This window comes from Xenopus laevis, chromosome 1L, assembly GCF_017654675.1.
Source record: "Xenopus laevis strain J_2021 chromosome 1L, Xenopus_laevis_v10.1, whole genome shotgun sequence".
In the NCBI taxonomy this organism is placed as follows: Eukaryota; Metazoa; Chordata; class Amphibia; order Anura; family Pipidae; genus Xenopus; species Xenopus laevis.
Window position 1 is genome coordinate 97,945,375 of NC_054371.1, and position 18,427 is coordinate 97,963,801.

The 18,427-nt window shown below is 39.0% G+C and overlaps 1 protein-coding gene across 22 annotated transcripts in view; it reads right to left on the reverse strand.

Annotated features, from left to right (window-relative positions):
* The window catches only part of LOC108711853 (receptor-type tyrosine-protein phosphatase S), a 554,677-nt gene that overhangs the window by 235,807 nt on the left and 300,443 nt on the right, over positions 1–18,427 (reverse strand). For all 22 annotated transcript variants that reach the window (XM_041560777.1, XM_041560762.1, XM_041560744.1 and 19 more), the window contains one exon: positions 18,196–18,340. In XM_041560777.1, coding sequence (XP_041416711.1) covers positions 18,196–18,340 — 145 coding nt within the window. The remainder of the gene's footprint in view (positions 1–18,195; positions 18,341–18,427) is intronic.

The window sequence follows — 18,427 nt, forward strand, 5'->3', positions numbered from 1 at the left end:
CTTTTAGTTCGAATCGTTCGTTTCGAAGTCGAAGGTTGAAGTAGCCCATTCGATGGTTTAAGTAGCCATATTCGACCATTCAAAATTCAAACTTTTTTTTTTTTCCTCTATTCCTTCACTCGAACTAAGTAAATGGGCCCCATAATATACTTGTTCGAGCATACGCTTTGTGAGTATTTTTATATAAATTTATCTAGGATTTTACAGATCAATCGTTACGGGATAATACCTAAACACCTCCCTCAAGCCTATTAAAAAGATTTTTTGTGAGCATAACAGAAATGTCTGACAAAACTACAATTACCGTATATACTCGAGTATAAGCCGTCCCGAGTATAAGCCGAGGTACCTAATTTTACCTCCAAAAACTGGGAAAGCTTATTGACTCGAGTATAAGCCGAGGGTGAGAAATGCAGCAGCTTCTGGTAAGTTTCAATCTCGTTTTTGGATGACTATTCTTGGGCGCCGGCTACTATTCTAAGCGCCGGCGAATATTCTTAGGCGCCGGCGACTATTCTAAGGCGCCGGCGACTATTCTAAGGCGCCGGCGACCGTTTTTTGCGCTTGACCCGAGTATAAGCCGAGGTAGAGTTTTTCAGCATATTTTGGGGGCTGAAAAACTCGGCTTATACTCGAGTATATACGGTACTGTTTGGGAAATTACTTGTAAACAAATGGAGAGTAGAATATTAGTTTATTAAGTCCATTCGGGCTTTGAGTCGGTGGATCCATCGTAGTTCTCTTTGGAGTAAAATCTTCTCATGGTTACCTCCTCGGATCGTTTGGGGTACATGATCGATCAGCATACATTGCAGGCTCGCCAGAGTGTGTTCTGTGAAGAAGAAAATGGGCTGCAACAGGTGTATCCACCTTCCCTGTTTCAAGTGCTGCTCTGGTTGCGGACCGATGGTTGGCCATCCATTCTCGAACTGTGGTGACTTGCCAACGTAGAGAAGCCCACAGGGGCATTTGATGAAATAGATGAGAAATTTAGAGGTACACGTCAATTTGTAGTTAATATCAATGGGTTTGCCAGAATGGGGATGGTTGAATGTGGAGCCTATGATCAGATTGTTGCAGGTGGTACATGACGGGCATCTGAAGCAACCATATTCAGCCAAGAGGAGGTAATCTCATTCTGGTAGCAGTGATTAGGATCAGTCTTCACTAAAATGGGTGGAAGTGTCGTGTCTAGTTAATCGCCGGGTGCTAACCAAATTTATCAATAGTAGCTCAGAGAAAGCACTCACGGCATTGCCCATCAAATGTGTTTCAAGATATATTTATCCGTGCATGATGCATCATATATATATATATATATATATATATATATATATATATATATATATACGCACACACACACACATATATACATAATAGTAGCTGATTACGATCTGTTGGCTTGGTAAACCTTGTCTTGTGCCCATGTCACTGTAACACCCAAAAAAAGCAAATTCTTGGAGACTAGCGCTCAGTGAATTTTATAACATCATGGGCTTCATTAATTGCATCACGGAAGGCATGCAAGGAAGCCAAGTCGCCCCACAAACAAGGAATTTTTGTGGTATATGCTTGAATGGCCAAGTCAGTCATCTGATCTGAACCCAACTGAGCATGCATTTCACTTGTTTCAGTTTTTTAAATTGTCCAATTACTTTTGAGCACCTGAAATGAAGTGATTGTGTTAAATATAGGCTTTAGTTCCTTACATTTTTATGCAATCTTTTTGTTCAACCCGCTGAATTAAAGATGAAAGTCTGCAGTTCAACTGCATCTGAGTTGTTTCATTTAAAATTCATTGTGGTAATGTACAGAAAGAAAATTAGAAAAAAAGGTGTCTCTGTCCAAATATTTATGGACCTAACTGTATTAAAAGGAAGTTGCTACTTTGAAAGCTCAGCCAATGATAAACAAAATTCCAAAGAATTAAGAGGGGTTCCCAAACTCTTTTTTTTTAATATGTGAATTTTTTTTAACTCTAATAAATTTGAATGTAGTCACAACTCAAATGGGAGGTTATTTATTAAGAAACTCTAATCTAATATTCAATCGAATAGGAAGAACCCGAAAATTCTAATAGAGTTTTCCTCCAAAAAAAAAAAACTTGAATGTCAGGAGGGCAATTAACATCTTCAAATGGTTCAACGGACTTCTGCCATTGACTTCTACATGAACTCGGCAGGTTTTAGGTGGCGAATAATCAAATCAGAACTGTTTCCAGGGTCGAGGTGTGATTAATCTCACATTCAAATTCAAATTTGAGTTGGTGGTTTCAAATTCGAAATTTGTGAGTTCTGACCAATTTTTTTTTCGAAAATTCCAATTTACCCATCAAACCTTAGTAAATCTGCCCCTTGATATGTTGCCTTTGTACTTTTTTCAATTAAATATAGGGTAAGTTATTTGCAAAGCATTGAGTTCTCTTTTTATTTACATTTTACAGTGTCCCAATCTTTTTTGGAAACAGCGTTGTAAGAAAAACTAAGGAAAGGAACAAAACCTGGTATGCAAATAAATCAGGTGGATGAAATGCAATGGATATCTGGGGTCTGTCAGCAATGGAATGATTAAAAGGTGTTGCTCTTTATTAGCAATACAAAAACTTTAAGTGAGTTGTAAGTATTTGTGCATATAAAATAAGTTTGAATTTAGCTGGTCGGTCAGCCACTGAATGGTGACAAGTAGCACCCGGCCTGTACTGCTGCACAATGTCTACTGGTCAATTATTAATAGCAAATGGTACATAATGAAACCTATGCCCAGCCAAGGTTTGATGTAATGTGGTCTGAAAAGTGTTATAAAATTTGCCTGATACAAAAAGAAAAAAAAAAACTCAGTGTTAGGATAGCGAAAATACAATTAGGGTGGTGGAACACATGAAGATTTGGGGGAGATTAGTCACCCTGCCACAAATCTTCTCTTCTTTGGGGCGATTTTTCTCCCCAAAGTGCCTTCCCGCGGGCAAGAATGTGAATCGCCGGCAGGATGGCATTCGGATTGCTTTGTTTTTCGAAGTCGCCCGCAGTTGCTTCACAAGGAAACTTCTGTCAACTTCAGAAAACAGAAGCAATCTGTATGCCATCCCACCACAATTCACATTCTTGCAGGTGGAAAGGCATTTTGGGGAGATTAGTCACCTGAAGAAGAGGAGATTTGTTGCTGGGCAACTAAGCTGCCCAAATCTGCATGTGTGCCACCACCCGTAAGATTTTGGTTTAGTGTAGTGTATGGGTTAGTGTTGTATAAATAAGGTCTGAGGGGGGCGCTAGTGAGCAGCGATCCAAGATGGCCGCAACTTGATCGCGCTCGTACCGATGGGGCACTAAAACCCTTGGAAAATCACTGATTTCATCCACGATTGGGCAAGTCGGGAACGGCTGCTTATCCTGGAGTTAACGGGGGTCTCGGATGGCAAATAGAAGACGCAGATGGGAACAGAAAGACCCGCGTACCTCTTCTCATTACGCCACGAGGAGCATTGCGTCACGCCCAACTGGGCCTAGATCCCCAACCTCGACTGCTATGGCCTCGCAAGCGGATTCCTGGCTAGAGAGTGACTCGCAACTACTTGAGCTCTCAGCTCCACCTCAGGGTCCCTCAGATGACTCGGCCTTACTCACTAAATTTAAATCCATGCTTCAACAAGAACTGGCGACTATGGCGACTACTATATCAGCGGACATTGCTAAACAGCTACTTGACCTGGGTCAAAGGACTGATGTTCTAGAGCACAAAGTGGACGATATTACAACTGTTTTAGATGCTCATGAGAATGACATACAGGAGCTTCAAGGCCAACTGCAAGAGGTTTGGGACAAGATTGAAGATGCAGATAATAGATCCAGGCGCAACAACCTGCGCACAAGGGGTATCCCTGAAACGGTAACCGATCTCTCTTCTGCCATGGATGATATCTTTACATCACTGGTCCCTAACCTACCTGCTGAACGATTGGAATGTGATCGGATTCATCGTGCCCTGCGGCCTTTGAGGGAAGGGGACCCACCTAGGGACATCATCTTACGTCTCCATTTTCACCAGACGCAAGTAGCGATACTACAGGCCGCACGCCAGCAGGAACGCCTAGAATATCACGGCACCCCGTTCCAAATTTACTCGGACTTGGCTCCCATCACACTCCAGAAATATAAGGCATTGGCTCCGATAACTAAAGCTCTGCAACAACTGAAGATAAAGTATCGATGGTTATTCCCAGTGAAAGTATCCTTTACCTACAACGGCCAAAGCCACCAAATTGGTTCTTTAAGCTCGGGTAAGGAGCTACTATCCCGCCTAGGCCTGTCATCACATCAACCGGACAGCCCTATCTGGGAGAGAGCTTCAAGTTCACCGCGGCGAAGATCATCACCTACTTGAATTTTTGGGGAATACTCCTTGGAAAAGTTTACTAGATTATGTCCGGGACGGTAATCGGGACGATGAGATAAAGCTATTGGTTGTAGAGTTAGTGGGGCGAAACTCGCAGATCGGTGGAAGATTCCACTGACAAGACCTCGCACACTATTGTGTATTTTACTGTAAGGTTACGTTTACATGTTCTATTTTTTTTTTACGTTGTTTTACTTTATAGAGAAGGTGGTTCCCGCACTAGACAGATGTAAATATAACCTATGCAACTTTTTTGTGCTACTTACCATGTTGTATATATGTTTGATATTTGGTCCTTCTGTTCACAATGGATTTGAAAATCTTATCCCATAATGTCCAAGGTTTTAAGTCCCCGGGGAAGAGAAGGAAGGCTTTTCAATATTACAACTCCCTCCATATAGATATTTTACTCCTCCAGGAAACCCATTTTTCCGCGACCTCCTACCCCAAATTTGTACACAAAAACTACCCGACAGTTTATATGGCTAACCACACTACAAAAACTAAAGGGGTAGCAATCTACTTAAGGAAGGGTTTACATCTACAGGTGTTAGAGACCTTTGCAGATCCTGAGGGTAGATATGTCACTTTGAAAACCTTAATAGACAAAGTGAAAATCACCTTAGTCTCCTACTATGCCCCAAATTCGGGACAATTCTTGTTTTTTGAAAAGTTAGTGGGCTTTCTGTCACATTGGAGAGAAGGCCATCTCATTCTCAGGGGTGATACCAATAGCATCCTAGATAGATACTGGGATAGACAAACGATTTCAACCCCTCCTGATCTCCCCCTCCCCCATATTTCGACAGAGAGGACAAAAATTGGCAAACTATGCAACTCAGAAGGTTGGGTGGATCTTTGGAGGGAGCTCCACCCGGGGGTTAGACAGTTTACGCACTTTTCCTCACCCCATAATCTCTATACTAGGATTGATCACATTTGGTCCTCGCAAAGCTTGTTAACGATGCCTCAGTCCTCCAGAATTTTACACATGTCTTGGTCGGATCACTCACCCGTCCTTTTTAAACTTACTTTGCTACACATACCCAGAACTCTGGCGAGATGGCGCATGAATGAATCACTTTTAAAAGTGCCAGACCTATACAAACGTTTGGAAACTGCCCTCAATGCATATTTTCACGAAAATGTATCTATTTCTGCTTCCGCTATGATCTGGGAAGCCCACAAATCTGTTGTTAGAGGGCTTTTGATCCAATGGGGATCGCAGCAGAAAAAGACACAGAATTTAGAGATTGCTACTCTGTCCACACAATTAAGTGACCTAATGTTACGTCAATCGGACAATCCCAATATAGACCTAAGAGCACAAATCAACCAAACTCGTACGAAGCTAGATATAGTTCTCACTCATAAAGCAGAGAAAGTTGGAAATGGACCCAACAAAAATTATATTATCATACCAATAAACCTAGCCGCATGTTTGCGAGGTGACTCCGAAATCGCTTAGACTTTACCCCAATCACTAAACTTAAAACTTCTACTGGGTTCACTACTACTGCGCTGCAGACTATCTTAGGAGAATTTCATACCTTCTATAAAAAATTGTATCAAACCACACCTACTCCCCAACTTCACCAATTTGATTCGTTTTTTCAAGATATTGCACTACAACCTCTAACCCCACCACAGCTTCAATCTATAAATGCAAAAATAACGGTGGAGGAAATCCAAGCAGCTATTAAACTTTTGAAACGCCCCAAATCTCCTGGACCAGATGGTTTTCCAGCATTATATTATAAGAAATTCTCCCACGTCCTTGCCCCACATTTAGCTATAAATGTTTAATCAATTGCTCACGGATGATAAGTTACCAGCTCAAACTTTAATGGCCACTATTACTCCGATCCTCAAACCAGACTCAACAGATTGCAAAAACTACCGCCCCATCTCCATCTTGAATCTGGATATAAAAATCTTGGCCAAAGTTCTAGCCACTCATCTTAGTAAAATTTTGCCATTTCTGATTCACAGGGATCAAGTGGGGTTTGTTGGGGGTAGACAACCCACAGATGCTATACGTAGACTAATACTGGTAATAGAAGGAGCCCAAAAAAGCTCCACCCCCTCCATGCTCCTGAAGCTTGATATTTAAAAGGCTTTTGATTCTGTGGCATGGCCCTACCTTTACTTTACTCTACAAAAATGGGGTATGGGTGACAACTTTCTGACATGGGTCCACGCTCTATATGACCATCGAACGGCAAAGGTACATATCGGTCCATATTCCTCTTCCCCATTCAACATCAAGAGAGGGACAAGACAGGGGTGTCCACTCTCCACTTTGCTTTTTGACCTGGCGCTCGAACCTCTGGCCTTAGCTATTAGAAACCACCCTGATATTACAGGGTTCAAAGATAATACCCACCATCATAAACTCAGTATGTTTGCAGATGACGTGACATAGTTTCTGACCCGTCCACTTGTATCACTTCCTAACCTATACAATGTTTTAGATAAATTTGGGAATATCTCTGGCCTTACATTGAATCATGCCAAAACTGAGGCCCTGAATGTCAACCTACCTAAGGACCTAACCAAGCTGTTAACCCTCAACTTTGAGTTTCAGTGGAGTGCGAAACACATTACAGTATTGGGTGTTAAATTGACTAACTCGTTCGACCAATTGTATGCGGCTAATTACCCTGCTATATACCGCAAGTTACGTAAACTTCTGGAGGACTGGGGGAAATATCACATATCTTGTATGGGAAGAGTGTCAGCAATCAAAATGGTCCTGCTACCTAAAATCCTTTATTTATTCAGGGTATTACCTATCCCAATAGTGAAGTCAGACTTAAGGAAACTGGAATCCAATATCTCGAAATTTGTGTGGAACAATAAAGCTCCTAGGGTGAAGATTAATACTATGCAGAGATCTACTACCGAAGGAGGCCTAGGACTTCCGAACCTCTGGAAGTATTATATAGCTGTACAGTTGGCTCACCTACCTGCCATGCATGCCCAAAGCAATGCCCCATTGTGGCAATCCTTAGAAAACTGGTTTGTACGCCCTTTTTCAGCTGAGGCTATGATATGGTCTGTGCTGAAACATAGGCCATCAACAACCAGTTGTACTCTACGGCACTCTCTTAAACTTTGGGATGCGAACGCACCAAATTACTCGCTATTTTCAGCCCACTCCCCAATTAGACCATTTTTCTGTAATCCACAATTTACCCCAGGTATCCCAAGCCGCTCATTTCAGTGGTGGAGAGACCACAGTCTTTTGCGAGTGAAAGACCTACTCACCGTTAGGGGCCCTGCTACCTTCGACTATTTACGGGAAAGATATGACCTCCCAGAATCAGAGTATTTTCGAGCGAATAAACTCTTGCACTTTGTTGCTGAGAATTGGGGGCACCATCTACCTGAGGCCCCGAGCAAGACCTTTTTTGAGAAATGGTGTATGGATGGAGTGGCACCCGTGAAAGCGATCTCCACTATATACAGATACATCAACTCCCCTTCATCCTTAATGGATGTGCGGTATATTCAGTCATGGGAAAAAGAACTGGGGAGATCTTTAACCGATAAACAACCTTAGGAAATGTTCTAATAATAAAATTTTGCTAGAATCTGTTTACAAGGTTCTTTTCCGTTGGTATCTCACTCCTAATAGATTAGCACTTATTTATCCGAATCTGCAAAATAACTGTTTTCGGGGTTGTAATACGGTTGGTGATATGGCGCACATTTGGTGGAATTGCCCTCGAGCAACTAGGTATTGGATTAGGGTGTATAATCTAATTTTTGGTGTTCTCAATGTGAACTTAGTGAAGGATCCTTATGAGGCACTAATGGGATCTCCACTACAAAATGTTACAATAGCGCAAAGGAAACTTATTAACAACATATTCTTAGCCGCTAGGCTGGTCCTGGCGAGATCTTGGAAATCACCGCAAATAAACTTTAATCTGCTAAAGCCCAAAATAGTTTGGATAATGGTAAATGAAAAGTTAACCGGTATAGCCCTAGATAAGGTTCCCATGTTCCTGAAGATATGGCAACCCTGGATAGCCTACAGATATGGTGGAGCTCTCCCTTCTCATTTGCTGACACTCTGACCATCCAGATATAACATCTAGTTGTTCTGTTACGCCACCAACGGGAAAGATATGATGATGTAGTAAACCACCTTCTTGCTTCAGTTATTTTCCCTTTTGTTATTAATCAATATGTATGATTTTAGCTTGATTTTTGTGTTGAACATACTGGTCAATTGTTACATACTATATGACTTAATATAATACATGTTCCATCTGTTCCTTATGTATTGTAACATGTTATAAGATCTACATGTCTATCATTTTCTGATATTCTTTTGTCTGTAACAAACGACAACTTCTTTTCTTTTTTTTTCTTTTTGGAAAAATAATAAAAATTTATTGAAAACGATAAATAAGAAACAATAGTTAGGATGAATCTGCAACAATACGATGATACACAGTGAATCAAAAGTGAGTCTCCAACGCAACATAGCAAGTTCAAACGTTATCAACATAGAAAGTTGAAATTTGCATAGGAAAATAATTTATCATGTCACATGATAAAGTGAAAAAAGATTAAAAAAAAAAGATTAAAAAAAAAGTAAGTTAGGTTGAAAAAAAGACACACGTCCATCAAGTTCAACCTTTTAACTCTATTTTAACCTGCCTAACTGCTAGTTGAACAACAAATTAATATGTCAAGTTACATTTTTGGAACTACATAGTACCTCACAATTGATGGGTAAAAAAATTGCAATGGTAGTATCTCATTTAATTCCTTTGAAGATACTGTATCCCCCCCCAAATGGGCGTATATATGGCCAATAGCCAAATATTTCAGTTGTAGAGTAGGTGGCCAGTAGTGGTTATATTTTTTTACTCTGAAACCTCTCGGTATAAATTTGTGTTTGCAGGAAGTCATTAGTTAAGTACCATGCAGCATACAACAACAGTTCTACTTCTCTCTTTTTCAAGTTCAACAGTTTATGACATGCATCTAGAGGGCATCTACAGTTTCGAATACTCCTATGGTGCCAATGTCATGTGGTACATCAACATAACGGTTTGCCATTCGTTGTTAAGCACATTTGGAAATAGTTTCAGTTCCATACAGTAGTGACAAATCAAAAGTTAAAAAATGAAAGATGCTTCCTATTCAAGCTGGGGAGAAAGGAAATTTCTACATTTGTAGTAAACAAGTACTTTCTCCAAAAAAGGCAACAGTCTGGATACTGGTGAGGTCTGCTGTATAGGTCGAAATCACAGCACTTGGTCTTACAGCACAAGAAAAGCCCAACTCACTGGCAAGGAGCCAATATGTTTAGGACAGTGGCATAACTTTGGGGCCCTGGGACACACGCAAATTAAACTTTTCCAGCCCCAACACCCCCCCATGCCAAAATCATTGGTGTGCCAAAAATCACGGGTCACCCGATAGCCACAAATAGTGGCCGTAGGGTCTGATGACATTGTTTTATGCACCCCCATTAATCAAGTTGGAAATTTTTCCTCCAGGCCAGTGTTTATTTTATGAAATAAAATGGAATGTAACGCCACACTACCATGTTTCTTACCATCATGCATCAATGCATGCAGTAGTAAAAACATTTTTTTTGTTGCATTTTATTGTACTATGCATGAGTGAATCTAAGCCTGTTCTAGTGTATTCTGTTTCTATAAGGGGAACCATCCAGGAGAAAAATTTAATTATTGATTGGAACATATTGGCACCCCCTCTGCAAATTGAACTGTCATTGTCCTTTCAACAGCTGTTACATGCCACATGTTCCATATGACCTTTCTCAGGTTCTCAGGTCCTGTCCACACAGGAAGCTCCCTCATTTAAGTAAAAATTCTATAACTGTAGATTTTGATTGTCCAAAAGGACATCCAATCCTCTTTTAAAGACATTAAGTGCATTTTGCCATCACAACAACCCCAGATCAATTTTAATCATTCCAGCTTCAATGACCAGGCCATCATCGCCATCATCATCACCAACATCATCATCACCCAGTTTCAATATTTTCACTGTTAAAAACAATTTATGCTGCCTCAGGTGAGAATGACTTTCAGTCAGTCAAAAGGGTAGCATATGCCCCCTTATTTGGTTATCATGTCCCCTTGCAAGCTGCTTTTTTTATGTAAACGGTATGCAATCTTCACCTGACATCATGACTCTATACATCCTTCAAAATATATATATATATATATATATATATATATTTTTTTTTTTTTTTTTTTTTTTTTTGAAGGATGTATGTATATATATATATATATATATATATATATATATATATATATATATATATATATATATATATATATATATATATTTTTTTTTTTAAATAATGCGTTCTGAAGCATGGAACTATTTTGGTTCACTAACTTTTACTACAGTTTACATTTAGGCTGAAAAAAATGTATTACATTGGTGCCAGAAAACATGATAAAAAGTTTATCTTTATATACTCTTCTGTTTCTAACTTTTTCTTTAAAGTTTATTGTACAATTTAAGCTATGGCTTATACCAAGCTATGAATATCTCCAAAACTGGTGAAAGTGAGAAGTAATAACAAAAATATAACTAATGAACAGTAAGAGCTTCAACTAAAAAAATAAAACATAAAAACAATAAAAATAAACTTAAATCTAAACCAGTTCAAGACCCATATATTCACCTACCTGAACCACGTCAACAACTAAACAAGACTTTCTTACGATAAATAACAAGAGCAAGGAGGTCAGACATGTCTAGAGATGGTTTAGATTATGTTATAAAAATCAATTTATATCATATTATAAAAGGTTCTGAAAAGAAGTTACTCTGGTGTATCATATATAATACCCAAATTGTAAATATATATAAAAAAGAATCGCTATCAAGAAGAAACAGTATTTTAATTTGTTGTTCAAACCATTACACCTTTTGTCCCAACAGCATAAAATTATACTTTTTAATAATTATTTCAAATATTCCAAACCACAGAGATTGTCTGACCTCTTACATACTTATTTAGCACTACTAACTTTGTGCCATAAATTAGCACTATTACTGATCTGAAGACATAAATCCCCAGGCACCAAATAGGCAGATCACTGATGTATTTGCCGTTACTTGATGAAGTCCAACCATATCCAAAATATGTGCCTTGCTGAACAAGAACCTGTTCTTGTAATTCAAACCTGCATTGATATTACCAGTTCAGTAGAGTGTTGTAGTCTAGAAAATATTTCCTGACCTTTTGAGTCCTTACAGTGTTTTTGGCAAGTTGCTGAAGCTTTGTTATTTACTCACCTCCTTTGACATTCACCAGGTTGCATGCGCTGAAGCTCCAAGACCCCTACTGACCTCTTATTTCTGCATTTTAGCTCTTGAAGTACCGTCGATGTTTTGATTTGATTTGGGGTGGAGATTTTCAATTTTATCAAATCACACTAAATATATATTGTGTTTATGTCAATTTCATGGGAATACTTTAATCATTGTCCAGTACTTAAAGAGATAAAATACAACGTCAGAAATGAATAAATATACATTACCTTTAGTTTAATGGATTTTTGCTTTAAAGTTTGATGGTATTAGGAAAAGTACCCTAACAAGATGGAAGTATAAGTCAGAAGAAGAGATAGAAAAGTATTCTGGAGAGCACTGCACACAAGAAGCAAGTTTATGTGAGAGCATGACAAAGACACCCACAGCAAAAGCTATATACATAGAGTGCAAAGCAAAGGTGTGATCCTGTAAATACCATAGGTGACAAATCTGTGCATGAACAAAGCCACAAATGGTCAGTGAACTGAACAAAATCTAAAGAAGAAAGACACTGGGGGTCTGTTCCAAGCTACTCCAAGTTTCCCAGAAGATGACGTGAGCATCAGGCACTGTTTATTCAGCATAAGTAACCTTGCATCTCAAGATAAACTTCAATTTCATTTTCAAAGTTAATGCAAATTAAAGGGGAAGATAATTGGTGAGTTCAATATCATAATCACACAAACTACCAGGACAGCAATACAGACCACTGGCCTTGTAACTTTCTTTTCTGAAGGGTTCAACACATGGTTTACTTATATGTTTGGTCTGACTGTCCCAGTTTTCTTGGTGGCCTGAAGCAGTGTGTGGTTATAATTCTTTCAATTGCCTCAAAAGCATATAGATTGGTTCTGACCCCTTGATTATTCCCTCATGACAAAATCTATGGAAAAAATAGTATATATAAAAAAAAAAAAAACAGACCGAGTTTCAGATCACCAAAAGGAAAGTCCCAGAGAATTCTAAACTTACCATATGTGAGGCTTAGTTCAGAATGTATAAAGATACTTGTGCCAATAAAAATTAAATGTATTGAGTAAAATGCATGCAGAAAAAACATACTGATCAGTCTCTCACATGTAATATGTTCACTGATCCATCTGAATAAAGAACTGTTAAAAATTATTCTTTAACTAGATTCACTCGTGGTTACTGAAACTGCAGTCTATGTGATTTACTAGAGATGCAAAAAGACAGACAGAACACACATAGCACAGCTGCCACAGCCACTCATGCAGTGAAAAACACCTAATGTAAAAGAAAGGAACAGTGAAAAGCTCAGGTTTTTCGATCTTGCCATCTTGGCATTTGCTTCCCAATGCAACAGCAAGGTTACAATCCATTAAACTAAAATCTTAGGATGGCTGTCCATATTTCTTCCTGGAATCCATTATAGTCACACAATTATAAAGATGTCTGCAACTGAGAATTTCTCAAATGCATTTTGGTACTTACTTATCTTGGACAAATGTTAAATTAAATCTAAAACATTTTTTTTAAATTATGTTACCTTGTCTGCTTTACAAACACATTGCCATTTTTTCCTTGAATTTCAAAAATGAATTTGTTGTGTATCTGTTTATAATGATTTAGAAAAAATATTTAAAGTGCCTCTGTACCCTTTCCCATATAAGTATGTCAGTAACACATTCAAAGAAGCAATGTAGACAAAGCATGCAGCAAATAAACACCCTTTAACATGTCCACTAAACAAACCTTTAAGCCAATGGTGTGCACATTGAATATTGGCTGTTTTGCCCAAAACACATTACAGAAGTCAAAACCATGTGCTAAAGCCTTTAAGGCTGAAATTATAACCATAATAGAACATTCTGACCATAGGTCCTCGCTATAAACCCATTGCTTAAAGTTACATGATTTTGAACATTAAATTAATTAATTGGCAATATAGAGTAAAAAAAATCAAACTCCACAGTTTTAATTCTGTAAAAACTGCCCCTTGCCAGTAAGTACTATATAAGCAATCATGAGTTAATATTTAACTCACAGTTACAGTCAAGAGATTTTGGACACAAAACATTTTTATTTCCACCCATAAACCACCAAAAGCCTTACAATCCTTGAAAAGGAGTCTTAATAAGCATGGCCGATGAAAGTGTAATAACACAATATGTGGTCAGCCAATAACTCTCTGCACTTCAAGTTGAACCTTTTTTGTACATTTTTAAAGAATCATTTCATATTTCAATTATAGAATATACCATACCATTTTGTTCAGAGAGTTATAGATCAACACCACAGTTGAATCAAATAAGATGCTAAATGCATCAATTTAGAACAGTTACAGAGTCACTAACCCCTCTCCCAGGGACACAAGAAGGTGAAAAATTAAATGTTCCACTTCAATATTAGAAAATTGTAATTGGAAAAAAAATATATGGAAAAAAATCTTTATTTCTGGTGATCTGAAAACAACTAAACTTAAAAAAGTGTTGAAGGTGAACAACTCCTTTAAATATACAAGGTGCATATATACTATGTAAACTTCCAAAAATAAACAAAAAGAAAATGTAAGAATACCGGTGCGGAGGGCGTCCCCGCCGATGGTGCGGTATTCTTACATTTTCTTTTTGTTTATTTTTATTTTTTTCCCTCTAGCCGCGCCACCGTGTTTTCACTGGCGCAGGCTCCTCTCTAGGGCGAGCGTGGTGCGCATCCTTGTTATTTAAAGGCGCAGGCGGGCTGACATATGACGTCAGCGCGCAAAGGCGCGAAATTCAAATATGATTTAAAGCCCAGTCTGTCTGTTTGAAATTGCCCGTGATAGAACCTAGTTTCTAGTGGTTTTCTGAGCATCTGTTACTAAATCTGTTTGTCCTGATTATCCGGTTTTGACTCCTGCCTGTTTCCTGACTATTCTGCATTCTGTGTCCTGACCCTTGCCTGCCTACGACAACTCTTCTAGCTTAACCCCTTGATTGACGGGTTTTGACCCTAGCCTGCCTGATGTTTCTGATATCCGCCTGCCTCGACCCAGCCTGTCTGACCATCCGCCTGACTAATCCTTTTGTACCGTTACCTTCGGCCCAAAAGACTCTGCTAACAGCCGTGCCCCTTTGCCGGCCAGAACATCTCGCCTTGTACCCCTCGTTAAGTCTAGGTGGCACCCAAGTAAGCTGAGGGCTCCTCCCGAAGACCAACAGTGGTCACACTACTGGTGAAGCCGAGCCGAGACCAGGGTACTTGGCACTTGTTCTGGTATTGGGTGCCGGTCGTGACAGAAAGTACAGGTATGAGCTATGTAATCCAAAAACCCTTTATATAGAAAGCCATGAACTATGGGAAGGCCATCTCCCATAGGGGTAAATTCACTAAGCCGCGAAGCGCCGAACGCTAGCATTAATTCGCTAGCGTTTGGCACTTTCGCTACTGCGCAAATTCACTAACGAACGCTGGCGTAGTTTCGCTAGTGTTACTTCGCAACCTTACGCCAGGCGAATGTACGCTAGCGCCGAAACTACGCAAATTCACTAACTTGCGCAGTGTACTGAACGCTACCTTTTACGCTAGACTTCCTTCGCCACCTCAGACCTGGCGAAGCGCAATAGAGTAGATAGGGATTGTTTAAAAAAAGTCATTTTTTTTTCTAAGTCCCAAAAAACGCTGGCGTGTTTTCTACATGATGGCTGATAGGCTGAAAAAGATCGAAAATTTTTTGGGGCTCCCCTTCCTCCCCCCTACATTTCCTGACTCATGGCAACTTACCTAGACAGTGGGCACATGTGTAGGGCAAAATAAAATTTTTATTTGCAGATTTGAAGGTTTTCTAGGCATTTGTAGTGCAGATACGTGTTCCTCCATTGAAATTTGAATTTCGCGCCGTATGCAAATTAGCCTTCGCTAGCGCAACTTCGCTTTATATATCGAATCAACGCTAGCGCAACTCCGCAACCTTACGCTACCCCTGTGCGCAACTTCGGATTTTAGTGAATTTGCGGAGCCCTGGCGAAACTACGCCTGGCGAAGTGCGGCGAAGTTGCGCCTGGCGCAACTTCGCATCTTAGTGAATTTGCCCCATAGAGTCCATTTTAATCGAATAATTACATTTTTAAAACACATTTTACTTTTTATTCTTTAATAATAATACAGTACCCTTTGCTTGATCTCAACAAAAAAATATAATAAATCCTAAAATGTAATTGATTGGAGGCAAAACAATCCTATTTTTAAATGTTTTTTTTTAGCAGACTTTTTATGAGATCAAAATTAAGGAAAGACCCTTAATCTGAAAAACCCTGTGCGCCGAGCATTCTGGATAACAAGTACATACTGGTATTTCTTTTTCACAGACATACCTAATTTTTCAGACTGTAAGGAAGCCATTCATAATAACCATTTCCCTTAGGCCAACAGTGTAATACAACCCCTTCCTTGTGTTGTCCCATTATATATTCCGGGACTTGAAGTCTCTGTGCTTTTCATTGTGGGTGGAAAGCAGAGGGCCTTCAGGCCCCACAATCCATCATGTCAGAATTAAAGGGGTGGTTCACCTTGATGTTAACTTTTAATATGTCATAGATTGGCAATTCTAAGCAACTTAAATTGGTCTTCATTGTTTATTTTGTATAGTCTTTCCAACTTTCAAATGGGGATCACGGATCCCATATAAAAACAAATGCTCTGTAAGGCTACAAATGTATAATTATTATTGCTACTTTTTGTTGCTTTATTCAGGTCCTCTTCTAATCATATTCCATTCTCTTATTCATATCAATGCATGGTTGCTAGGGTAATTTTGACCCTTACAACCAGATTGCTGAAATTGCAAACTGGAGAGCTGCTGAATAAATAGCTAAATAACTTGAAAACAACAAATAATAAAAAATGAAAACCAATTGCAAATTGTCTCAGAATATCACTCTCTACATCATACAAAAAGTTCTCAAAGGTGAACAACCCTTTTAACCAGAATAAGAGTTGGGTTGAATCACTTAATGAACTTATGGGGGGCAACACATGGTCTTATGGTTCCTGCAGCACAGATAAACTGTTATGGTTTCCTTCCAATCTGTGTAATCATGTACGTGTTAAAACAGAAAACAATGTTTTATTTTAACTATAGCAATTTTTTAAAGCAAATCAACAGGATATGTTAGCACAGTGGCAATCTGAGAGTTCAAATTAGTCTTTCTTAAAGAGCACTATCTTTTTTTATTTTTTGAAAATCAGATGAAGTTTTAGATTACATTCATATAGAAATAGAGAAAATTAAGGGGCAAATTCAATAATGGGCAAATTTTCACCAGCGACTGCTTTGGCACACTCCATGCCACTTCGCCAGGCGCAAATATGTTACTACTACGCTAATTCACTAAAATGCAAAGTTTCGTTTTGGCAGTTGAACACTGGCAAATTTTCGCCAGCGTTTCTTTGGCTGGGCGAGCATTTCACAGGGAATTTTTACTAGCATTCATTTCTGCCTAGCAAAATTCTGCTAGCTTAGGTGAACAGGTACCTAAAAGTCGTATGGACGTCTTTATTGGTAATGGTGCAATTGCTTGAAGTAGCCACTTTTTTAAACACATGTCCAATGAGCCATAATAAAGACAGAAGACATCCTCTAATGCCCTAGACATGAGACCACCCAGATTTTTGAAGGCAATCCCGCATATAAAAAAGAAAAGTTGCCAGGGTTTTTTACAACTTTAATGCATTTCCGGCAGACAGGATATAATGTCACTGACATAAGATTGAGGAAGATGTAGCTTCACCTGGTCTGAGGTGGTGAAGTAAACTCTGGAGAAGGTAACGTTCAGTAAAATTCGCTTCTTAGTGAGTTTGCGCAGTAACGACCGTTTGCCAGAGTGAAAAGTCGCCTGCCAATAGGGTGCAAACTAACGCTAGCCACGGTCTCGTTCGTTAGCGAATTGTCCTCTACTCCTGTTCGGGAATTGGCTATGTCCCTGCGGATGGGATTTCTGCTGAATTGTCGCTAGTGTCGACCATTTCACCCTTTACTGAATCTTTACTGAATCTGAAGGGTTCACAAAATTTCACGCAAGACTGTACTTCACTAAAGACCAAAAATAACTACAAACCTGAAGATCACACTTTCACTTAAGGGTTGAGCTAAAGCTTATTTTAATAATCTTGTTGAAAATAAAAATGATCATTTGCCCAATTGAACTTCTGTTTACTATGTGTTGAGCAGCCACATCAACATTCACATCATGGACAACATTCCTAACTGCATACATGATCATTTAATCTGTGAATTACCATTTTTTTTCTTAATGGCCTAGGCAGAAGAGTGTTTAATACAAGTTAACCCACAACTCAGTCAAAAACAGGCATATAAATTATCCTAAGCAGAGAATGCATTTTGTTAATAACTAACTTCTGAGCTGAAATACAATAAAATATTGTATTATGCTACCTGCAACCCCATAAAGAGACAACTCTCTGCCTAAGAAAACATAATTCTAACTACTGACTAGACTTTAAAGTAAGGAAGACACCTACTGGACTGCATGGTTTTTTCTTTGATATCCAAGGTCGAGGCTCCAAGGCCATGTGAAGAATGGGCAGCAAGGCGGAATAAATATTCTGTGTTGGGTTTCAAGCCCACAACTGTGTATGAAGTAGCTGGATCAAAAGTCTTTCTGATCTGTAAGAAGAATATTTATTCTTAAGCAAAGTAAGGTCAGTTGAAACACTTTATGCAACAAATTATTCATGGTAATTACTATTGTTC